This window comes from Microcaecilia unicolor, chromosome 1 (genome assembly GCF_901765095.1).
Source record: "Microcaecilia unicolor chromosome 1, aMicUni1.1, whole genome shotgun sequence".
NCBI classification, from domain to species: Eukaryota; Metazoa; Chordata; class Amphibia; order Gymnophiona; family Siphonopidae; genus Microcaecilia; species Microcaecilia unicolor.
Genome location: NC_044031.1, coordinates 211638102 through 211663663, shown reverse-complemented (window position 1 = coordinate 211663663; position 25562 = coordinate 211638102). Strand labels below are relative to the sequence as shown.

Genomic DNA, 25562 nt, shown 5'->3' with positions numbered 1-25562 from the left:
AGGAAGTTCCATGGTTGAGGTTTGGGTAGTGGAGGCTTTCTGAACCTAGTCTTCAAGACATCCCCAGCTAGCTGGGTTTTCAAGATATCCACAATCAATACACATGTGAGAGATTTGTATGCACTGCCAGATCTACCTCATGCATATTTATTGTGGATATCCTGAAATCAGACTGTTGAGTGTGTCTTGACGAGTGGTCTGAGAACCCCTGGGGTAGAGGAATAACAGCTTGGTCTCATCTGTGTGGTTTCACAGCACAGCTTCAAAAATTACATTTCTAAGAATGGGAGAGAATTTGTGCAGTTGGCTTATTGATTTTCTGTCACTGTGAGAATGCCAACAGGCACAATAATATGTGGCCTTGTCCTTGCTGCTTGTGGAGTACACTGTTAGGGAATAGGAGTTATCTTTCTTGTAAATCTGAAACTTGACCTTGTTAAAGCCTTCATCATGCATAGGTGGACTGGACTGTGATCCTGTCTGCACATACAGAATCCTCTTTGGACCTTCACCTGCTTTCTGCTGATACCAATGAACATGTGTGCAATCCTGCACTATGCAGTCAATGTAAGTGGTTGTAGTTCCAGCTTTTTCACGCGTGGTGATAGAGATTTGAGGCTGTATTAAGGTTAATGCTCCATAGCCACCTGAAGGAATGAAAGAATGAAACATTACATTTATGAAAAAACACAGAAGAATTTGATCTCATCATTTTAAAGATATTTGAGGATCCCTAAGCATTCTCCTCCCCTCAACCAAATAAAACCTTACAAGTCCAAAGTGAAGCCAGCAGAACGAGGGAGTGTGGCTGCATGCTGACTGCTGTCTGAAGCTACGACCAACATAGGGAGATACTGTCAGACCGTATAAGAGGCAGTGTACAAGGGGAGGGGAAATACGTGAATGTTTTGAGCTCCAATAACATTTCCACATGCTAGGTCTCTAGATAGTAACCTATAGCATTATAAGTAATGTGCCCTTAGCTCTTTGGATAAATATTGTGGCTCTTTCATGGCTTTCTTTCAACTGCAGCTTCTGATCATTGTAATGTTAAGCCTGACACTGAACAGCCCTGAGAGAGAAGAACTTCCAAGTCCATGAGAGAACACACAGCTTACAGAAAGTTCTGAAGAATTTTGTTTTCAATGTTGATGGTTTTTCAGAAAGTCTGGAAAATTTGCTGATCCCTAAACCCAAGTGATCTACATATAAAGAGCTCCTCTGACAGAGGGAAATTGTTAATTACTTAGGGGTCTGTTTACTAAGCTGCAGCAAAAATTGGCCTTAGTGTGCCCTTACATGGGTTGTTTCCACGTGCTAAAGCCATTTTCTCCGCAACAGTAAAATGGACAATTTTTCCATACTTTTGTATTATTGACTATGCGTTAATGTTGACTTTAGTGCACTGTTATTAAAAAAATTACTGCACAAGCACTTACCAACACCTATTTTGTAGGTGATATGGTCTCACGTTTGTATTCCTGCACAAACCAGTTAGTGCCCTGTAATGTAGCTGCTTTAATTGATTAGCACAGGAACGCCCACTCTCTGCCCCCAGATACACCCCCTCAAACAAAGTTTTTAAACCTTTTTAGCGCACAGTTAGCATATACATTTGTCACTTAATGCAGGATGCCTGCTCGTGTCCCACGGTACACCATTTAAATTGCACTGGGCGATCATTAATGCTTAATACAGCTTAGTAAAAGGGCCACTTAGTTCTTTGGTCTTTGTTACCAAATATCTTCAAGGAGCAAACTCAGAACTGTATCAGTTTTCTTTGTATTGCTGGGCAAAAGTTCTATCAAGACCAAAGCTCTTAAAAAAACAGTGACTTTCTCTGTGATGCTGTTTAATGCTTAAAAAACAAAATAAATTAACCTGCCCAGACTAGAAGAGATGGTCCCCTGATTCAATCAGGATAGTACCAGTTTGCATATGACCAAACACACCACTGTACTACTACGTGGAAGTATTAAGACTGTGCTGACAACATTTTTATCTCCAAAGATATCTCTGTAATGTGGTAACATACTGTTTGCAGAAAAAATAGCTAACGGACAAATTATTAAGAGGCCCTTTTACTAAGGCATGATAGGGTTACTATGGCAATGGTGCATGGCAAATTGGTCCTACCACAGGAGCCCATCGGTAGCACTGGTGTGTGCTGCATGCCATTCCCAGTACTTAAAAAAATGTTACTAACCTGGTTATTGCCAGGTTAGTGCGAGAGCTCTTACTGCCCCCTAAATAGGAGGCAGTAAGGGCTCCCCCAGTAAATGACCATGCGGCAAGTGCTTAACTTACTGCACGGCCATTTCCATTAAAAAAAAACACCCATCCTTTTATCCGCTGCGGTAAAAGGGTGCCTCAGCATGTGGGTTTGCCGTGCACTGACACCACCACAGGGGTCCTTTTACTGCAGCTTAGTAAAAGGACCCCTAAGGGAAGTATTTCATCTGTATATAGTCATGAGGCCTGCTGTGGATTCTGTTTAACTGCTCAGCTGAACAATCAAAGTGAGATCTTTCAGATTGAATTTGTTGGTGTTTTATTCAAGTTGTGAAGTGAGATGTATTTATCTGTATCCATATACGTTGTAGAAACTTGGCCCATGAAAGGTTGTTCAGGTGTACATGCCATGCACTGGAGGTCTGAGTGCGACGTGTGCAATCAATCACACCTATGACCGAGGGGAATCTAGCTACAGCATAGAAGGCAGCCATGTTGTTGTGCAGGGCCTTGGGGGGTGGTGGGGAAGGTGATGTAGTCAGAGGTGTGGGTAAGGAAGGCATCAAGGAAGTGGGTAAGGCAGTTGGAAATGGAAGCCTGGGTGAGCCCCGTGTTGACAGCAAGCACAGACTGGAAACTCCCAGTGGCCAGAACAGAGAGAGCGACAGTGACTTTTAGGTGCACAGGGATGGGGTTGTTCCTATGGGTCCGGGCCTGCAGGAGTGGTTGGAGCTGGTCACACAGGTGCTGAATGGCTGCCTTATCAAACCTGTACCTAGTGATACACTGGAGGTCAGTGAGGTCAAGGAAAGTGGTGCGAGGTCTGAACACCCTGGGGCGTGAGTATCTCCTACGGGGGGGGGGGGGGGGCATCTCTTCCTCCACCATGTGCATCGCCAGTGCATTTAGTGCGTCCATTGCCTATAAGCTCACTCCCACCACCACAACCACATTGCACTTGCAAGCACTCTCCGACCACACCCTCTAGCCACTCACTGCCAAACACACGCTGCAGCAGTACACTGGACATACAGAGACTCCAAACAGGTAAGGGAATGACGTATGCACGTGGGAACAGTGAATGGAGAGGGATAGGGTGAGGGGAAGGAGTTTGGGGGCTAGAAGGGGTAGGGAAGGATGATAGGGTAAAACACAAAAGAGGCAGGTGAGGGTAAAGAGGTTCGGACTAGGGCACACACGCAAAGGTAACAGGTTCTCCGCTTTCTCTCCAAACAACGATTCAGCTTTCTCTCTCAACAAATATCTCACCACTCTCCAACTACACAAACTCGCTACTTGGTCTATAGACAATTTCCCCCTTCCGCTGGTCGCTTTTATATGAGGTCTACCGAGGAACGCCCATGTTCTGGCACATACGAAACCATTTCGCAAGCCGTAATACGGTACGGACGCCCAACGCGTAACACCGCCCATAACATGCCCATGACACGCCCCCTATGTCGCCGGCCGTAGATGGGTGTTTTTCCATTAGGCGTGTCCTTATGGCCCCCTTTCGATTATTGGCTTTGGGTGTCTTTCGTCCATGGGAACGTTCATGTGCCGTTTGTGTCACTTTTTGTGCGCTTCTAGCGTTCGAAAATAAGCCCCTTGGTCTCCTGCTACTTCTGGTGAGTTTAGTCGGTTTGACGGTAGGATTAGAGAATACCTTTAACCAACCTATCCCGGTCATACATGCACCTTGAGTATTGTATTCAATTCTGCTCGCCACATCTCAAGAAAGATATGGTGGAATTGGAAAAGGTGCAGCGAAGGGCGACTAAAATGATAGCGGGGATGGGACAACTTCCCTATGAAGAAAGACTAAGGAGGCTAGGGCTTTTCAGCTTGGAGAAGAGATGGCTGAGGGGAGACATGATAGAGGTATATAAAATAATGAGTGGAGTGGAACAGGTGGATGTGAAGCGTCTGTTCACGCTTTCCAAAAATACTAGGACTAGGGGGCATGCGATGAAACTATAGTGTAGTAAATTTAAAACAAATCGGAGAAAAGTTTTCTTCCCCCAACGCGTAATTAAACTCTGGAATTCGTAGCCGGAGAACGTGGTGAAGGGGGTTAGCTTGGCAGAGTTTAAAAAGGGGTTAGACGGTTTCCTAAAGGACAAGTCCATAAACTGCTACTAAATGGACTTGGGAAAAATCCACAATTCTGGGAATAACATGTATAGAATGTTTGTACGTTTGGTAAGCTTTGCAGGTGCCCTTGGCTTGGATTGGCCGCTGTCGTGGATGGGATGCTGGGCTCGATGGACCCTTGGTCTTTTCCCAGTGTGGCATTACTTATGTACTTATGTACTTCACTCTTCACATCTATATGACTCCAAACAATACTAAACATGACAGACCCTTCATAAAAACGAGAGGAAAAATTGACAACACCAAGTTCTGGGACCTAGTCAAAGAGAAAATCCACATACAACTGAACCACTTCCAAGCAATGAAAGCAGAATGGGACTCAGTCACCGAAGAATGCCTGAACACTGTTGCTGCTGAGAAACTCCAAAGGGTTAGAACTACTAAACCCAAGCCCCGTACACCGACCTCCTAAAAGACCTAAAATGATCCTGCAGAAACTTAGAAAGAGCATGGAGGAAAACACGCAACTCTTCCACTAAATCCAGATGGAAAGAATCTTATCGATCCTACAAATTTCACTGCGCCGAGGCAAAAAAAAAATACTATTCCTCACTAATCGGCTCAGAACCACCGGCTCCAAAGAAGCTCTTCTCATTGGTAAACAATCTTGTCTCTTCTCTGAATCCAGACAAACCTTCAATCAAGGCCCAACCAAATGCGCAAGAACTGGCGGACTACTTCTACACAAAAATCCAGAAGATCCGGCAAAACTTTACTACCAAAAAAACACAAGAAATAGACAATACTCCTCCTTATGAGCTACAGCTGACTGCTAGTATTCCAGTAGACCTGTTATGGGACTCCTTCAAACCCAATGCTGCCACCGACCTTCAAGCTCTACTCCCCAAACTTTCATCCCAATGCTGCATCCTAGATACCTGTCCATTTACCTTATTTGCCAACCCACTTACACCAATACTCTCGTGGCTCATGATATTTCTAAACAACCTACTAGCTATTGGTATATTCCAAAAGGAGATGGTCCGCATTGCCCTTACTCCCATTCCCAAAGCTCCCAACTCAGACTTAACCCTTGCATCCAACTTTAGACCCATAGCTAGGATCCCCCTGCTAACTAAGCTATGGAGACTCATCTACCAAAAACTTTGCAAACACATCACAAAGCATTCCTGCTATCACCCCACACAATTCGGATTCAGACCTCAACTCAGCACCAAATCCTTACTGGCACAGTTAGAGATCATCTTGCCAAATGAGAACAGACCATCCTACTTCAATATGACATCTCAGCAGCATTCGACTCCATAGACCATGGGTGGTTGCTATCCAAACTTAGTGACCTGGGAATTACTAGTTCAGTACTGAATAAGTTCTGAAACTTTCTGCTAAATTGCTCTTCCACAGTTTGGAAAAATGGAATGCTATCCAAAAGCTGGGAAACTACAAGTGGGGTGCCTCAGGGTTCCCCCCTGTCTCCACTGCTATTTAACTTATTCATGGCCTCCCTTTCCAGCATCCACCTAAACGAAGACGAGCACATCCTCTCTTATGCGGATGACATTCTAATGCTGATCCCTGTAGGATCCACACTAAAGGAAACTGTTGACAGAATCCACAACACTATGCGCAAAATCCACAACTGGGCCATGGAACATATGCTCCAACTGAATCAGACCAAGACAAAAGTACTATGGTTCTCTCTCTCCCAGATAGGCATTTCTTCCAAGATTACCCTATGCAATGTCATAAACCCTACAGTAGACAAAGAATCAAAAGTCCTAGGAATCATCCTAGACTCTTCACTATCCTTCGATGCCCAGCTAAATCTAGTCTGGAAAAAATCCTTTCACATGCGACAACTGAGGCTGATAAGACCATATTTTCAAAGATCGCATTTTTCCGTGCTGGTTCAAGCACTAGTCATATCCAACCTGGACTAATGCAACTCCTTGTACATTGGACTAAACAACAAACAACTACCTAAACTCCAACTCATACAAAACACAGCAGCGCGATTAATTTTCAGAGCAAGGAAATTTGAAAGTGACTCTGGCCACCTGAAAGAACTACACTGGCTCCGCATCTGTGCCCACATTACCTTTAAAGCCATCTGCATAATGTTCCAAGTACTGTATGGGCATACCCCAGAACTACTGACTCAACTATTTTCTCACTGTTTGTATAACTGCCAAACTTTGAGACAACACTTTCCTGAAGAACTCGGCTGTCAAGAACTCTAAATACAAATGGCAGATTAACTCTATATTCTCCTACCGAGCCACTGCGGAATGGAACTCTTTACCAACCACAATCTGATTAGAATCAAACTATTTGGGGCTACACAAAAAGATGAAGATCCTACTATTCAATTAAGTTCTTCTGCCTTTTTCCCCCCTACCCACGGAACTGACTACCTAGAACTACCTCTCCCCTCCCTCTACTTCTTCCTTTCCCCATTTTTCCCAGTCTTGAACTGACCCTCTTATGTAAACTGCCTTGAACCTCCAGCTGAGATTTGTGTGGTATACAAACAGCAGATTAGATTAGATTAGACATACCTGAGGAAAAGTCTTTTTATCTCATTTTACATCTTTGGTCATCTTTCCTTCTGCCCGTGTTTTTGCCTTCCTGATTTCTCTCTCTCTGTTTCTCTCAACCTTACCTGATATTCTTTTCTGTGTTTCCCTTTTGTGATCCTTTGTGATTGCTAGGTCAATGAATGACAGTGAAACTGATTAAGCACTGACTTTTCAGAGTCTACTTGTATGGTTTCTTAGGTCTTTTTCTTCCTTTTACATAGTAGCAATAGTGTGAACTCTTAGCAGTAAATTCATTTAGAATTTTTATAGTGCACAAGTAGTATGGTTTTGGCAATCTCTGCATTGAATAAGTAATCATGTTCCCATGTCTACTTTAATAGCAGTTTATGGACTTTTCCTCATATTTCCCAAAAATAACCACAGTTCTCAGCATTTTCCAAAAAACAATCTTTTATTGTAGTTATAATAAACAGAAAATACAAGCCTTTATTCCTGGCACTGCCTCATTGGATTTCCATAATAGTAACATAGTAACATAGTAGATGACGGCAGAAAAAGACCTGCATGGTCCATCCAGTCTGCCCAAGACAAACTCATGTGTATACCTTACCTTGATTTGCACCTGTCTCTCCCAGCAGTTTTTCCCGCCTCCGAACCACCTGTCTCGCCTCCCATCACCGGCTCTGGCACAGACCATACAAGTCTGCCCTCCCCTATTCTCACCTCCGAACCACCAACCCCTCTTCCCATATTGGGTTAGACTAATGGTCCATCTAGCCCAGCATCTTGAATTGGTCATTTCAACAGTGGCCAATTCAAGTCACAAGTACCTGGCAGAAACCCAGTTAGTAGCAACATTCCATGCTACCAATCCTGGAGCAAGCAGTGGCTTCCCCATGTCTATCTCAAAAGCAGACTATGGACTTTTCCTTCAGAAACTTGTCCAAACCTTTTGTTAAACCAGATATGCTAACTGCTGTTACCACATTCTTCAGCAATGAGTTCCAGAACTTAACTATTCATTGAGTGAAAAATATTTCCTCCTGTTTATTTTGAAAGTATTTCTATGTAACTTCCTTGAGTATCCCCTAGTCTTTGTACTCACTGAAGAGTAAAAAACTGATTCATTTCTACTCATTCTACACCATTCAGGATTTTGTAGACCTCAATCATTCCTCTCCTCATCCCTCTCTTTTCCAACCTGAAGAGCCCTAACATCCTTAGCCTTTCCTCATATGAGAGGAGTTTCATCCCTTTTTGTCATTTTGGTTGCTGTTCTTTGAACCTTTTCTAATTCTGCTATATCAGTTTTGAGATACAGCACCAGAACTGAATGCAATACTCAAGGTGAGGTTGCACCATGGAGCAATACAAAGACATTATAGTATTCTTGGTTTTATTTACCATCCGTTTCCTAATACTTCCTAGCATCCTGTTTCCTTTATTGTCTGCTGCAGCACACTGGGCAGAAAATTGCAGCGTATTGTCTACAATGAAATCTAGATGAATTTCTTGGGTGCTGACCCCCCCCCCATGGTGGACCCTAGCATCATGTAATTATGATTCGGATTATTCTCCCAATCACTTTGCATTTGTCCACATTAAATTTCATCTGCCATTTGGATGCCCAGTCTTCTAATTTCCTAAGGTCTTCCTGCAATTTTTCATAATCTGCATGTGTTTTAACAACTTTGAATAGTTTTGTGTCATTTGCAAATTTAATCATCTCATTTGTCAAACCGAATTCCAGATCATTTATAAATATGTTAAATAGCACCTGTCCCAGTACAGATCCCTGTGGCACTCCACTATTCACCCTCCTCCACTGAGAACAACGGCCATTTAAACCTACCTTTTGTTTTCTGTCCAATAACCAATTCCTGATCCACAACAGAACATTGCCTCCTATCCCATGACTCTTTAATTTTCTCAGAAGTCTCTCATGAGGAACTTTGTCAAAAGCTTTCTTAAATTCTAGATACACTACTAAAACTGGCTCACCTTTATCAACATGTTTATTCACACCTTCAAAAAAATGAAGCAAATTGGTGGCTTCCCTTGGGTGAACCCATGCTGACTCTATCTGTCCCATTAAACTGACTTTCTCTATGTGTTCCTTAATTTTATTCTTTATAATAGTTTCCACTATTTTGCCCAGCACTGATGTCAGGCTTACTGGTTTGTAATTTCCCATATCGCCCCTGGAGCTCTTTCTGAAAAACGGTATTACATTGGCCACCCTCCAATCTTCAGGTACTATGGACGATTTGAACGACAGGTTACAGATCATTAGCAGATTAGCAATTTCATGTTTGAGTTCTTTCAGTACCCTTAGGTGCATGTCATCCAGCCAGATGATTCACTACTCTTTAATTTGTTGATTTGGCTCAGTACATCTTCCAGGTTCAGTGAGATTTCTTTCAGTTCCTCTGCATCATCACCCTTGAAAACCATTTCTGGTACAGGTAGATCTCTTACATCTTTTTCTGTAAAGACAGAAGCAAAGTATTCATTCAATCTCTCTGCAATGGCCTTGCTTTCCTGAGCACCCCTTTTGTTCTTTGTGATCTAATGATCCCATGGATTCCCTCACAAGCTGTCTGCTAATGTACCTGAAATAGCAAACATCCATGAGCAGCATGTCCCCCTTTCCTTTCTCTCCTATCCATGGGAGTAGTGTATCTCACCAGCATTTGTCTTAGCTTATTTGAATATTTTACAGGTGGCCATACCCACTTCTGGTCTTGACAGCCAATCAGGTGAGGATATGCATAAGCCCCACCCACTTATATTCTAAGCCCCACCCACACCCAACCAATACCTGCCTGCACTGCACCCCCTTTGATGACATCTTCAGATGTGACATCATAACCCTGCTCCTTTTGCATAACTCCACCCCTAACCCCATCTTATTTACATAGCCCCACCCCAAACCCCACCCATGTTTTCTTAACCATGCCCTAAACCCCACCCATTTTGGTGATATCACAGGACATCCTGTCATAGCCACTCCCCTTTTCCAAGATACTGGCCAACATTGGATGCACTACATCACTTCTTTTTTCTAGCACTGGTTGCCATCTTAGATGGGGTGAGGTGATGGGAAGTGACGTCAAAAAACCTGGACACCACCCCCTACAGCTGTGGAGCAATGTGCTCAGCTTAACCTTTTTTCTTACAGGAAAGAAAATAAGCATTTATTTTCTTTTTTATTTTTCTTGTGCTTATTTTTTAAGCTGGAATGAATCAGGTCCATCAGTATTTAAGAAAGACAGACTGACTGCTGATTGACAGTCATTTTGGGTTTTAAAACAAAAGGATTGACCCATCATCCTCCTTCTCCTCTATGCTTTAAAGGACACATATAGACAAAAGCTAAGCTGTTTTAAGATTGACATACACAAGAAACCATAGGGGGTCTGCTCATTAGGTTTTCAGATCCTTTCACACAAGCAGAAGCCTGTGAGCTGAGTCTGCAAGAGCTGGTTTTTCTTCAGCCAGACTGAAAAGAAAAAAAAGGCAGAAGACCATGAGCTGTGTCTGCAAGAGTTGGTTTTCTGTAGCCCAGTTTGAAAAGAAAAAAGAAAAAGATATGTTGAATATTTAAAACAAACCTACAATGTAGTATTTAGGAAAGCCATCTTTTTTTTTTTTTTTAGCGATGTCCTGTTTTATGTGAGATAATCCACAAGCACTACCTCGACACCCCCTCCCTTTTTTCCCAGGGAAAGCTCTTTGTAGAGCTGGTTTCTGCAGCCAGTCCTATGAGATATGACAGTGAATGAGAAAACCCCATACAGAGCTTTATCCCTGACTGTGGCTTCTAGAATACACATTTCCCCCCCTTTTTAAAAATGCTTCATTTTGCTATAGCAGTGTTACCCTAAGAATCATACAAGTTTTTTTTTAAAAGTTAAGTACAGCACACGTGACAAAACTATGGAAAATGCTTTATACAGGGGATTGCTTAGCCCCTAACAGTATTTATTTATTTGATCTTGTATCCCATTATTAGCCAAAAACAGGTTTCGGTTCAAAGTGTCTTCTAGTTAACAGGCAGAATTACAGTGATTCATTACAGTTGCAAAGCAGTATAGAGCACTCCTGATTTGTATAATTAACCATTTCTTGAAAAGGTAGGTCTTCAGTTCTTTTTTGAACTGAAGATATTTTCATTTAGGAAGCATACAATGTTTAAAAACAGTTAAGCATATGCAAAGAGTATGGACGTAATCAATAGCCATAAGGACAAATTCTGTGATATGCTCACCCTTAGGGATCTCACTTGTTAATTTACCTAAATAGTCACCCAAAGGAGGATCCCATTCACCTTCCTTACAAAAATCACTGAGTCTGTGTCTTGATAAAGACAGCATTCTTATAAAGCGTCAAGAACCTTGTACAGCTCTATCCGGGCATGCGTTGTTGTAATAGAGGCTATGAAGATGTTAGTGTTACCCTGCAGTGCACAAATTTCCTTTGTGCGCTTCCAGGTTATGCAAGCTGCTTCATAGTTTATAAGATCGCAAGACAACATGGTGTATTTGGGGGAAAACAGGTACATATACAACTTGTTAGGGTCTCTCATGATGCTTGTAGTAGATAGATTTCACACATTTATACCCTGTTTGCAACTGGCTGTTCTAAAAAAAGTCTTTTCAATACATGCTGACTTGTAAACTGCAGAGCCAGCTCACTCACTCCTCCTCCTCTCAGCTTTTCAGCAAGCAAGCTGTAAAATTTGAATCAAAAAGCGTTTATCATACATGACCCTTTGAATTTTTTTAAGTACATGAGATTCAATGAGCCACCAAGCCTTGTTTCTATCACCTTTTTAGCTGGATGGATATTTTAGTTTGTTCATTCGGTGGCACCCTTGGATCGTAATCCATAGCTATCTCCTTTAGACTACAAAAATTTATTTTTGATTGTTTCATAAAATTAGATACACTGTATTATACTCAAAAAGAAAACTTGATTCCTTTTACAAAAGTGTGTATTTCTCAATATGTTTGTATCTGTTTCAGACTTTAGGGCATGTTGTACAGAGACAACGCGTACAAAAGTGTAGATCACAGTCTGTGCAGGCTACAGTCATTGAATAAAAACATATAAAAAGGCAGTATTAATCGATGTACCATTGCTATTTAAAAAAAATCAAAACTATGAGGTGGAAAAGCCTGTATGTTGTATAGAGAGAAAATTATGAAAATAACAGAGAGGGTTCTGGAGGTAGACGTAGAAGAAATACCAAGGGGTGGGGTGGTGACTCAAAGGAATTGTATAGAGTCATTCCAATACATTACACTCACTTCCGTGTGTATGGCCATATTCAGATTCATGTGTTTAAAACCGAGAAGCATAGTTTTGCCATCAGCTCACGATTATCATCAGCAGACCAAAAGATATTCAACTATTAGTATCCATCGGCTGATGTACACTGAGGACAAAGAACACATTCAAATCAGGCACGCTCTAAGGGGTGGAGAAATGCAGGTGGGTGACTACTTTCACGACGGTTATGCTGTCGTTAATGGCGAGCACACTGCCTTTTGATTCTAAAAAAACAGAACCCTCTGATGGTGACAATCACAGTACTAAGGGCAATGCAAAAACTAGACTGCAGGACTATGACCATGAATATTTGCAAATACTAATATCATGAAGCTTGAGGATACAGTAATTCAAAAAAAATCCAATCTAATTGTATAGAATATTTGTTTCAGCTAGAGAAGGAACATGTGGAGAAACATTTTATAAAAAAAAAAGTCTTCTAGGTATGAAGTGAAGTAACCACTTGCAGCTTAGTTTATAAAGATGTATAGACACTTATGAGTCTAGGAAATACTAGCAGAAATCCTGCAGAAAGAGCACCTAGACTGAGATCGCTAATCTAATCTATTACATTTTTTATATATCGCAACACTCCTCCAATAAGAGTCCAGTACGGTTTGCAACATATAAATATACAATCAGATATAACCCATTAATCCAATAAAAATAATCAAAATAGTCAACATTAAACAAACAAAAAAATAAGTAATTAGTATAAGTTCTAATGTTAGTGGGAAGAGACTTCCAATAAAGAATCATAAAACCAGAGAAGCTGATCAAAGATATTTTAAGAAACTGAAATCCCTTCAGAGCCACAGACCGCAATATAACCGTGATGAAAACCTACCCATTGGATAACAAACTAAGGGGTCCTTTTACAAAGGTGCGTTGAAAAATGGCCTGCGGTAGTGTAGGCGTGGGTTTTGGTTATGCGCAGAATCGTTTTTCAGCGCACCTGTAAAAAATGCCCTTTTTTCTGCTGAAAATGGATGTGTGGCAAAATCAAAATTGCCGCTCACCCATTTTGAGTCTGAGACCTTACCGCCAGCTATTGACCTAGCGGTAAAGACTCATGTGGTAACCAGGTGGTAATGACCTATGTGCACCAAATGCCACTTGGCATGCTTCTGTTACATGTGCCCGAAAATAAAAAGTATTTTTCAGATGCGCGTATCGGAGGCACGCCAAACATGAAATTAGCACATAAGCACATACGCACTGCCACTGCCACGCTGGGAAAAGACCAAAGGTCCATCAAGCCTAGCACTCTGTCTCCGACAGCAGCCAATCCAGGCCCCAAGAACCTGGCAAAACCCCAAAATTTAATAACAATCAATGGACTTTTCCTTCAGGAATCTATCCAAACCCCCTTTAAACTCAGCAAGGCCAGCTGCTGTCACTACCTTCTCCAGCAATGAGTTCCAGAGTCTAACTACCCGCTGAGTAAAGAAAAACTTTCTCCGATTTGTTTTAAACCTACCACATTCTAATTTAATCTTGTGTCCCCTGGTTCTATTATTGTTAGAAAGTGTAAACAAACGCTTCATATCAGTCCTCTCTACCCCACTCATTATTTTGTACACCTCTATCATATCACCCCTCAGCCGCCTTTTCTCCAGGCTAAAGAGTCCTAACCGTCTTAACCTCTCCTCATAGGGTAGTCGTCCCATTCGTTTTATCATTTTTGTTGCCCTTCTCTACATCTTCTCCAATTCCTTTATATCTTTTTTGAGATGAGGCGACCAGAACTGAGCACAATACTCCAGGTACGGTCGCACCATGGAGCGATATAATGGCATTATAACATCCTCATGTTTGTTTTCCATCCCTTTTCTAATAATACTCAACATTCTGTTCGCCTTCTTAGCCGCCGCAGCACATTGAGCTGAAGATTTCAACGTCCTATCCACGATGACTCCCAGATCCCTTTCTTGGTCCGTAACTCCTAAAGCGGAACCTTGCATAACATAGCTGTAATTCGAGTTCCTCCTTCCCACCACGCAGTAGTCAGGCAGTAACTCATTTTGGCGTGCATTGGGCACACATAGACGCTTACACAGCTTAGTAAAAGGACCCCTATGGGCCCTGTTAACTGTCACGGAACCCGGGATGGTGAGCACTTGGGTTGCAGCCAGGCTGCAGCAGACAAGTCCTCTGGGAAGGCGCAGACCAGAGGCGAACCAGGCACTGAATACACACAGGATACCAGACATGGCAAATAGACAGCACACTCCAGAGAAGCAATAAGCACCACCAGAAAAGGGAGATAGACCACTCAGATGGGCCTCACAGCCGAACTGGAACCCACTTGTACAGAGTCCAAGCGTATGGGCCTCACGGCCGAATTGGAACCAAATCATACCAGAGGGAAGGGAAAAGAAACAGAACGGAATCTCTTGAGCAAGTACTACTCAAGCAGTGCACACACTGCACTAAACAGAGCCACAAACAAGAGGTCAAAAGACCCTACACACAGGCACAAAGAAACTGAAGGTGAAAAGACAACCCCACTTAGACTCACATGGTAGTAACCACAATTAAAAGATAAGAAAACCACACAGGAAGGCAGCACAGGACTGGGCTTAGAACCACAGTTATAAATCAAAAGTCCTACCCAAGTCAAACAAACATCGCACAGAGAGGCAGCACAGGGCTGGGCTAGTAGTCCCAGCTAAACAGAAGAACCACCCACTCAAGCACAAACAGAACCAAACAGAGAGGACACTCAGGGCTGTGCTAGATCCACAGCTATAAACGAATAATCTTAACCAAGTCAAATAGAAATCACACAGAGAGGTAGCTCAAGGCTGAGCTAGTAGTCCCAGCTAAATGGAAGAGCTGTCCACTCATGCCACACAGAGAGGCGCTCAAGGCTGAGCTAGTAGTCACAGCAAATAGAAGAACCACCCATTCAAACAGAAACAAACAGAGAGGATGCACAGGACTGTGCTAGTAGACACACCTAAACAGAAGAATGGCCCACTTGTGCCATACAGAGAGACCGCTCAAGGCAGTGCTAGTAGTCATAGCTAAATGAAAAAGCAACCCACTCAAACACAACCAGAAACCTCACAGAGAGAACTCAAACAGAAAGCACATAGGGAAAACTCAAGACAAGACCACACAGAGGAACACTCATAACTATGCCAAACAGAACTCAAGGATAATGGAAGCCACTCATGAGAACACTAAGCTGTACTATACAGCACTCAGGAAAAAGGGAAGCCACTCAAAGGAATACTCAAGGGTGTGCCACTAGGTACTCAAGGAAAAAAGGGAAGCCACTCATAGGAATACACTAGGCTGTGCCACATAGCATTCAAGGGAAAAGGGAAGCCACTCTAAAAAATACTCAAGGCTGACCACACAGCACTCAAGGGTTAAGGGGAGCCAACTATAGGAATACACTCTAGGCTGTACCATACAGCACCCAGGTTTAAAGGGAATCCACTCATAGGAACACTCTAGGCTGTACCATACAACACTCAAGGGTAAAGGGAATCCACCCATAGGAACACTCTAGGCTGTAACATACAGCACTCAAGGGTAAGGGGAATCCACTCATAAGAATACACAAGGCTGTGCCATAGAGTCAAAAAGCAGACACTAGAGACAAAGGGAAAAGTAAGCAAACAAGGAAAGCTGCCTTTACATACATAGATCAGATAAGGAGCAATGCTCACATGAATCAGGAGACAAACACAGCAAAGAGTTAAAGCAGGCTAAAGGGAAGGGCTGCTTCTAAAACACATCAGAAAGAAGCAGGGCTTACACTGAAGTCAAAGGTTTAAAGCAAACAGAGAGAAAAACAAACAATATTCTTACCAGAACACAGCCAGGAAAGGAAAGGCAGGCAGAGAGAGTGCAACCCAGCGGCATGGGAGCAAGGTAATCAAGGAAAGCAGCTAAGCTGTGGAAGCAAAGTAATCAAAGTAATCAAAGTTGTTGCTGGGCTGGCAACAACCGGCTCTCTGAACAGTGAAAGGTAACAAGGGAAACCACACACAAGGAAAGAAAACAGGACTTTGCTTGGAAGCAAAGTTAACAGGCTAGTAATCCATACAGGTTTAAAGCAGAACAACACACACAGAGAAACAGAAGAGGGCTTTAAGCAGAACAGCCCACACTGAGAAACAGAAGAGGGCTTTGCTTGAGAGCAAACCTAAAGGAAGTTATCCGTACAGATTCAAACCAAAACCACACACACAGGGCTCACGCTGTGCCCAGAGACACAGACTAACAAGAAGAACAGTTCCCTCAGAATCAAACAACAGTACAACAAGAAAAAGGAAAATAGACTTGTTGCAAAGGCAACGTAGGAAAGCTCCCTGGGTCCTTATAAAGGAGTAGGCTGATGATGTCACTAGTAGGAAATGAAACAGAAGCAGGGAGACCAAAGCGAGGCTTGGCTTAGAGGAAGCAGTGGTGTTCCTAGGGGCGCTGACACCAGGGGCGGATCGCCGATGCGCCCCGCCCTCCGGGTGCAGCGCCTCCCCCCGTGCAGCGCAACCCCCACCCTGGCAAAAGGACACCCCCCCACCCCGGCGAAAGAACCCCCTCACCCCCGGGTGCACACCGCTGGGGGGGTGCCACGCGCCGGTCAGCTTCGTTCGTTTCCATGCTCCCTCTGCCCCGGAATAGATTACTTCCTGTTCCGAGGCAGAGGGAGCATGGAAACGAACGACGCTGACCAGCGCGTGGCACCCCCCCAGCAGCGTGCACCCGGGGCGGACCGCCCCCACTGCCCCCCCCTTGGTACGCCACTGAGAGGAAGAACAACAACATGAAAAAGGCAGACTGAAGAGGTCACAGAGCTAGATACAGAGAAACAGTAGGTCTGAACATAAGGGCACGGCCACAACCGTGACATTTACTAAGGTGCGTTAGTGTTTTTACCTTGTCTACACTTAGCACGCATGCTAACCATTTAAGCGGCTATAGGGATATTGCAGGCACGTACATGGTTAACGTGCGTTAAAAACGTTAATGCTCCTATAACGCTGCTTAGGAAATAGGACCCTAAATTAGTAAACAATCATACGTCACTACTTTTGCGTATAAAAGCACACAGATCTGGAACGCATTACCCATGGCCCTGAAAAATATGGACAATCTAACCAGCTTTCGCAAATCTTTGAAGACACACCACTCCAACAAAGCCTATGAAAGACATTCTTAATAAATCACTCCTCAAATCACTCAGGTGCATCAAAAACGCCTCTCACAACACCTTTCTAGCACCTTGCATCTAATTCATCTACTTTCAGCTTATGTATTTAAGATCATGTAATGACTGCATCATAACAACATTCTGTAAGCCACATTGAGCCTTCAAAAAGGTGGGATAATGTGGGGTACAAATGCAATAAATAATAAATAATAATTACTAGGGAAAAAAAGAGGCCATAAATAGACTGAAAAACCATACAAACTGATTTAAATAAAATTTCGTTTACATTTATGGCTCAGGAGAGGTCATAAATGTGTGTGTAGAGTATGCTTCCATGCACATAATTGATAAATTACACAAGTACATTATGACACCACCTGTGCTCCACTCAGACTTCTTCCCTGAACACATCTACAAGAACACCAAATTTCACCATGAGACATTTAACACACAAATACTGACATACAAATGCATAAAATCCGTTATAAAATTACTTCCTACAAGCCCCAAATTTTTGCATTTGCTAGTCACATAAAGGTTTTGTTGAAAAATATATACAATTTGTTGGCAGCCTAACATGGTATTTCCTTCTACTGTCTGATATACCGAACATAAATTCTTTGTGTTTGAAACCTAATGCATCTTTTTATATCTTCTGCTAATTTTTAAATGAAACAAACAATTGAGGATTTCCCCAGCTGGGTTTAGGGGAGAGGAATAACTGCTGGTGGTTTCATCAGTGGTTTCATCACATAGTGAACACTTGAAAAAATAGGTTTCTAAGTGTGGGAGAGATTTTCTGCAGATAGCTTATTGACATTTTGTCACTGTGATCATCCCAACAGGCACAATAATATGTGGCCTCATCGTTGCTAGTTACAGAGTACATTATTAGGGAATTTTTCTTGTCAACCTGAAATTTGTTTTTGTTGAAGCCTTCATCATACTGAGGATTGCTGGTACCTGTCGCCACATACAGAATCCACTTCAGGCCTTTGCCTTCTTTCTGTTGGTACCAGTGAACATGCTGGCAACCCTGCACTATGCAGTCCATGTAAGCAGTTTTTCCAGAAGCATCCGCCTTGGTGATAGAGAGCGGAGACTGATTTAAGGTTACTGATTCACAGACACCTGAAGAAAAGAAAGAAACACCACCCTCTGAGAAAACATGGAGGAATTTGAGCTCATCTTTTTAAAGTTATTATGAGGATCCTCCAAACTATCTCCCGATCCCCAAACTTACAAGTCCAAACTGAAGCCAGCAGAAATAGGGAGTGTGGCTGCATGCTGAAGCTGTGACTGACATAGGGAGATACTGTCATCCTGTATATGAGGCAGTGCACAAGGGGAGGGGAAATATATGAATGTTTTGAGCTCCAATAACATTTCCACACAACTTGCCTCCTAATGTACAGCATCATAAACAGTGTGCACTTACATTTTTTTGTGATAAATATTGCAGCCCTTTCACTGCTTTTTTTCATGTATTTGGATTTGCTCACACCTTCTCACATTAGCCTCCAGTCACTGTGGAAGAGTAGCCTAATGGTAGAATATCAGGCTGGGGACCAGGAAGCTTGGTTAATATCCCACTGTGGCTCCTTGTGACCTTGGACAAATTACTTAAAAGTGAATTCTATAACTTCATACAAGTGGAAGTGTCTAAATTTGGTGCATAATGCTGATTTTTGCTAGAATTTGATAATGGAATCTGTGCACCCAGATGTCTTTATAGAATTCATGCTCAATACTCTGCAACTAAGCGCCAAATTTGTTGTGCTCAATTATGGAATTGCCCCAAATGGGGGGGGGGGGGGGGGGGGTGGACGGGTGGACCCACCTCTCTCATACACGTCTGTTACAAAACGCCTAGCCACCCGCCTGGGGTTACGCCGCGGCCACTTAGAGAGTCTATCCCCAGCACAGCTCAGGTCCTTCGCCTGCCACTTGTGCTCTACTCTAGCACCCTCCTCCCACTGACTGGGTCCCAACCGTTTCTGGGTGAGTCTCCTGCTCTCAAAAGTATCCCCAGTGATTTCTAGGTTACTGGGGCCACACTCTCAGTGGTCCCACGGATCCCAGAAAGCACTCATAGACTTCAGACCACAGCTAATGGCTGTCACTGGCCTACTCTCTGGAGCTCTGGACAGCTGCAGTGCCTTTCTGCTGTCCTTGAACATTGGAACATGTGCACCCTCTCTGGCTCCCTTATGACTACTGGAATCATTGAACGCTGGACTGTGTCTAAATGTATCCAGTAAAAAGATGATACCACTAATAAATTTTGTTGGGCGGAGCACAATGTTCTCGTAGATGAGTGGAATAGGATAGAAAGACAGTGCAAGAGGATGCCAGAGTAGTGGATCTTGAACACTAACATTAGAATCTTATACTATGGGACACTAGAAGCTTAGAGGTCGATCTTCAAAGCAATTTATTGGACTAGAAATGGCTCCTGGCTGGTTAAATCGCTTGTTTGGGGCTAACTGATAATTTAAAGTGGCACCTAACTGGTTAGTGCTGCTGAAAATGACCGGCCAGGAATGGCACCTGGCTGGTTAAATGGCACTTAGCCAGGTATCCACTGATACTCAGCAGAAGACAGCAGGCTATCTCCTACTGAATATCCTCAGTCAGCAGATAGCGGCTAGCTGGGAATAACGCACTATATAACCAGCTAGCCGGGAATATTCAGTGCCTGTTAAGTGGCCAAATGTGGCCATGTGAATAGCTGGTATATCTTTGGCCTGTTTGAACTTAACCGCCAGCTCTAAATATTGGCTTGGCTGGTTAAGTGAAAGTAGTCACCCATCTGCATTTTCCCACCCCTTAGAGTGTGTCTGATTTGTATGTGTTCTTCGTACCTGATGTACATCAGCCGATGGATACTAATAGTTGAATGTCTTTTGGTCTGCTGATGATAATCGTGAGCTGATGGCAAAACTATGCTTCTCAGTTTTAAACACATGAATCTGAACATGGCCATACACACGAAAATGAGTGTAATGTATTGGAATGAGTCTATATAATTCCTTTGAGTCACCACCCCACCCCTTGGTATTTCTTCTACGTCTAATTCCACAACCCTCTCTGTTATTTTCATAATTTTCTCTCTATACAGCTTACAGGCTTTTCCCACTCATAGTTTTGATTTTAAAAATAGCAATAGTACATCGATTAATACTGCCTTTTTATATGTTCTTCTGTTCAACGACTGTAGCCTGCACAGACCATGATCTACACTTTTGTACACATTCAGGCTTATTTTTGAAAGAGAAGGACGCCCATCATTCAACACAAATCGGGAGATGGGCGTCCTTCTCCCTGGGTCGCCCAAATTGGCATAATCGAAAGCCGATTTTGGGTGTCCTCAACTGCTTTCCGTCATGGGGACGACCAAAGTTCCCGGGGGCGTGTTGGAGGTGTAGCGAAGGCAGGTCTTGGGCGTGCCTAACACATGGGCGTCCTCGACCCATAATCGAAAAAAAGGGCTTCCCTGACGAGCACTTGGATGAGCACTTGGACGACTTTACTTGGTCCTCTTTTTCTTATGACAAAGCCACAAAAAGGTGCCCGAACTGACCAGATGACTGCCAGAGGGAATTGGGGATGACCTCCCCTTACTCCCCCAGTGGTCACTAACCCCCTCCCACCCTCAAAAAATGTTTTTGAAATATTTGTTGTCAGCCTCTATGCCAACCTCAAATATCATACCTTGCTCCATGACAGCAGTATGCAGGTCTCTCGAGCAGTTTTAGTGGGTGCAGTGTACTTCAGGCAGGTGGACCCAGGCCCATCCCCCCTACCTGTTACACTTGTGGTGGTAAATGTGAGCCCTCCAAAACCCACCACAAACCCACTGTACCCACATCTAGGTGCCCCCCTTCACCTCTAAGGCTATGGTAGTGGTGTACAGTGGTGGGTAGTGGGATTGGGGGAGGGTTTGGGGGGCTCAGCACACAAGGTATGGGAGCTATGTACCTGGGAGCAATTTCTGAAGTCCACTGCAGTGCCCCCTAGGGTGCCCGGTTGGTGTCCTGGCATGTCAGGGGGACCAGTACACTACGAAAGCTGGCTCCTCCCATGACCAAAGGGCTTGCATTTGGTCGTTTCTGAGATGGGCGTCCTTAGTTTCCATTATCGCCGAAAATCAGAAACGACCATGGCTAAGGACAATCATCTCTAGGGATGAGCTAAATGTCAAGATTTGGGCGTCCCCAACCGTATTATTGAAACGAAAGATGGACGCCCATCTTGTTTCGATAATACGGGTTTCCCCCTGGCTGGGTGTGCCCCAAGGACTGGGTTGAAAACCCCTGAACATATTGATAACTACACACTTTTTGTAAAAGGAATAATGTTTTCTTTCGAGTATAATACAAATGGTTATAAACATGTCTCAAAGTCTGAAACAGATACAAACATATTGAGAACTACACACTTGTGTAAAAGGAATCAAGCTTTCTTTTAGAGTATAATACAGTGTATATAATTTTATGCAATAGTGAAAATTTTTTTTGCAGTTTAAAAGAGGTAGTTATGAATTACAATCCAAGGGTGCGATCGAATGAACAAACTAAAATATCTATCCAGCAAAAAAGGAGATAGACACAAGGTCTGGTGGCTCATCGAATCTCATGTACTGTACTTAAAAAATTCAAAGGGTCGTGCATGATAAACAGTTTTTGATTCTAAATTTTACTGCTTGTTTCCTGAAAAGCTGAGAGGTGGGGTAGTGAGTGAGCTGACTCTGCAGTTAACAAGTCATTGTGTATTGAAAACACATTTTTTAAAATAGCCAAAGTTGCAAACAGCGTAAAAATGTGTGAAATCTATTTATTTATTTATTTGTTACATTTATATCCCACATTTTCCCACCTATTTGTAGGCCTAATGTTGCTTACATAGTACCAGAGAGGCATTACAGACTCCGGTGTAAACAAATACAAAGTGATGTTGTGGTAAGATAAAGTTCATGTGGTACAGCCACACTAGGGAATCATACAACGGAAGAGTTGTGTTATGTCCATTACGTTGGCTGGGAGGGAGGGACAGAGGGCCTTGGAGCTGGCAGGGAAGGAGGGAGGGCAGGGGGCCTTGCAGGTGGGAGGGGAGAGGGGAGAGAATGGGGCCTTGGAGCTGGGAGGGAGGGAGTTAGACATCAAAATAGAACATACCAATACTCGCCCGTTTTAATGGGCTTAACGGCTAGTATATATAATTTGTTGGCAGCCTAACATGGTATTTCCTTCTACTGTCTGATATACCGAACATAAATTCTTTGTGTTTGAAACCTAATGCATCTTTTTATATCTTCTGCTAATTTTTTATTTATTTATTTATTTAAGTTTCAAAATTTTTTACATATTAACATGTAATTGGAAATACATTGTATACCTGATCCTTAATCTAAACAAAACATTAATAATAATTTGCAGATACACAAATTCGCCAAATAAGAGCAGGCTATACAATTAATTAAACCACAACTATGACTTCCAGGGGAACGTGAATTAAATTATAGGAGATCTCAAGAGGAAATAAAAAGAATATCGTTTATAGCCTGGCCGGCCTATCTTGAACTTACTACTATTGATAATCTGATAACATCAATTACTCTACAGGTGCTATGGTTAATTTTTTCATCGCCAAAAATGCTTTAAGATGTTCCGGTTCAAAAAATATATATTTTACTCCCATATATTTCACCAAACATTTACATGGGTAAGCAAGCAAATATGTTGCACCCAGAGCTCGGGTCTCTTCTCTATATGAAAGAAACAATTTTCTCCTATCTTGTGTTGTCTTACAAACATCCGGGTATATCCACAGTCTTTGACCACAAAAAGTTTTTAAAGCATTTTTAAAATATAACTTCAACACAGCATTCAAATCCTGTTCAAAAACAAAAGATATCAAAAGAGTCCTTCGCTGTTCAATTTCGGATAAAGATGAATCTAATATTGCTGAAATATCCAATTGTGCATGAGGATCCGAGATTATATTCCCCATTTCAGTTGATTTACTCTTGTCACCAGGTTCAGCTTGTTGAGGAATTAAAAGGTAATATATCCTATTTAAAGGAGGAATAGCTGAATCTGGATATAACAAAATTTCTTTTAAATATTTCTTAAACATTTCAGTAGGGCTCATTTCCTTAATCCAGGGAAAATTCAATATTCTAAGATTCAATCTTCTGTTAAAGTTCTCAAAGTGTTCAATTTTCTTGTGGGTTACCATTTTGTCTGCTACTAAAGATTCAGTCACAGATTTTAAAGATTTAACTTCCTGCTGAAGTGCTTCAGTTTGTAAGAACGATTCTTGCTTAGTTTTTTCAAAGGAATTAGTTAAAGAATCAATTTTACTTACTAAAAGAGAAGTCTCTCGAGCAGATTTTGTTACTGTCTGGGTTAAACCTTGTAATATCTTCCATATCATCTGTAGATCAATCTCCGCCGGAGGATTCCCCTCCAAAGAAATATCCTCAGCGTTCGGGGGGGAGTTAGCGCCTTCTGAGGTTTGGTCCAACACGCCTTCCGTAGTGGCTTCATCCTCCTCCCTCCGCCCCGAAATCGCTGGATCTTCTGCTAATTTTTAAATGAAACAAACAATTGAGGATTTCCCCAGCTGGGTTTAGGGGAGTGGAATAACTGCTGGTGGTTTCATCAGTGGTTTCATCACATAGTGAACACTTGAAAAAATAGGTTTCTAAGTGTGGGAGAGATTTTCTGCATATGGCTTATTGACATTTTGTCACTGTGATCATCCCAACAGGCACAATAATATGTGGCCTCATCGTTGCTATTTACAGAGGACATTATTAGGGAATTTTTCTTGTCAACCTGAAATTTGTTTTTGATGAAGCCTTCATCATACTGAGGATTGCTGGTACCTGTCGCCACATACAGAATCCTCTTCAGGCCTTTGCCTTCTTTCTGTTCGTACCAGTGAACATACGAGCAACCCTGTACTAGGCAGTCCAGGTAAGCAGTTTTTCCAGAAGCATCCGCCTTGGTGATAGAGAGCGGAGACTGATTTAAGGTTACTGATTCACAGACACCTGAAGAAAAGAAAGAAACACCACCCTCTGAGAAAAAACATGGAGGAATTTGAGCTCATCATTTTAAAGTTATTATGAGGATCCTCCAAACTATCTCCCGATCCCCAAACTTACAAGTCCAAACTGAAGCCAGCAGAAATAGGGAGTGTGGCTGCATGCTGAAGCTGTGACTGACATAGGGAGATACTGTCATCCTGTATATGAGGCAGTGTACAAGGGGAGGGGAAATACATGAATGTTTTGAGCTCCAATAACATTTCCACACACCTTGCCTCCTAATGTACAGCATCATAAACAGTGTGCACTTACAGTTTTTTGTGATAAATATTGCAGCCCTTTCACTGCTTTCTTTCATGTATTTGGATTTGCTCACACCTACTCACATTCACTGTGGAAGAGTAGCCTAATGGTAGAATATCAAGCTGGGAACCAAGAAGCTTGGTTAAAATCCCACTGTGGCTCCTTGTGACCTTGGAGAAATCACTTAAAAGTGAATTCTATAACTTCATACCAGTGGAAGTGTCTAAATGTAGGTGCATAATGCTGATTTATGCTAGAATTTTATAATGGAATCTGTGCACCCAGATGTCTTTATAGAATTCATGCTCAATTGCACCTAAGCGCCAAATTTGTTGTGCTCAATTATGGAATTGCCCCAAATGGGGGGGGGGGGGGGGGGGGGGGGGGGGGGATGGACCCACCTCTCTCATACCCATCTGTTACAAAACGCCTAGCCACCCGCCTCGGGTTACCCCGCGGCCACTTAGAGAGTCTATTCCCAGCCCAGCTCAGGTCCTTCGCCTGCCGCTTGTGCTCTACTCTAGCACCCTCCTCCCACCGGGTCCCAACTGTTTCTGGGTGAGTCTTCTGCTCTCAAAAGTATCCCCAGTGATTTCTAGGTTACTGGGGCCACACTCTCAGTGGTCCCACGGATCCCAGAAAGCACTCATAGACTTCAGACCACAGCTAATGGCTGTCACTGGCCTACTCTCTGGAGCTCTGGACAGCTGCAGTGCCTTTCTGCTGTCCTTGAACATTGGAACATGTGCACCCTCTCTGGCTCCCTTATGACTACTGGAATCATTGAATTCTGGACTGTGTCTAAATGTAT

General features: G+C 42.8%; 1 protein-coding gene across 1 annotated transcript in view; it reads right to left on the bottom strand.

Moving 5' to 3' along the window:
- LOC115473020 (TCR gamma alternate reading frame protein) overlaps positions 1 to 24644 on the bottom strand; it is a 79576-nt gene extending 54932 nt beyond the window's left edge. The window contains exons 1-4 of the mRNA XM_030207651.1: positions 24566 to 24644; positions 24164 to 24451; positions 18355 to 18522; positions 386 to 647 (exon numbers count right to left, since the gene is read on the bottom strand). Coding sequence (XP_030063511.1) covers positions 386 to 647; positions 18355 to 18522; positions 24164 to 24451; positions 24566 to 24644 — 797 coding nt within the window. The remainder of the gene's footprint in view (positions 1 to 385; positions 648 to 18354; positions 18523 to 24163; positions 24452 to 24565) is intronic.
- Positions 24645 to 25562: the final 918 nt, after the last annotated feature.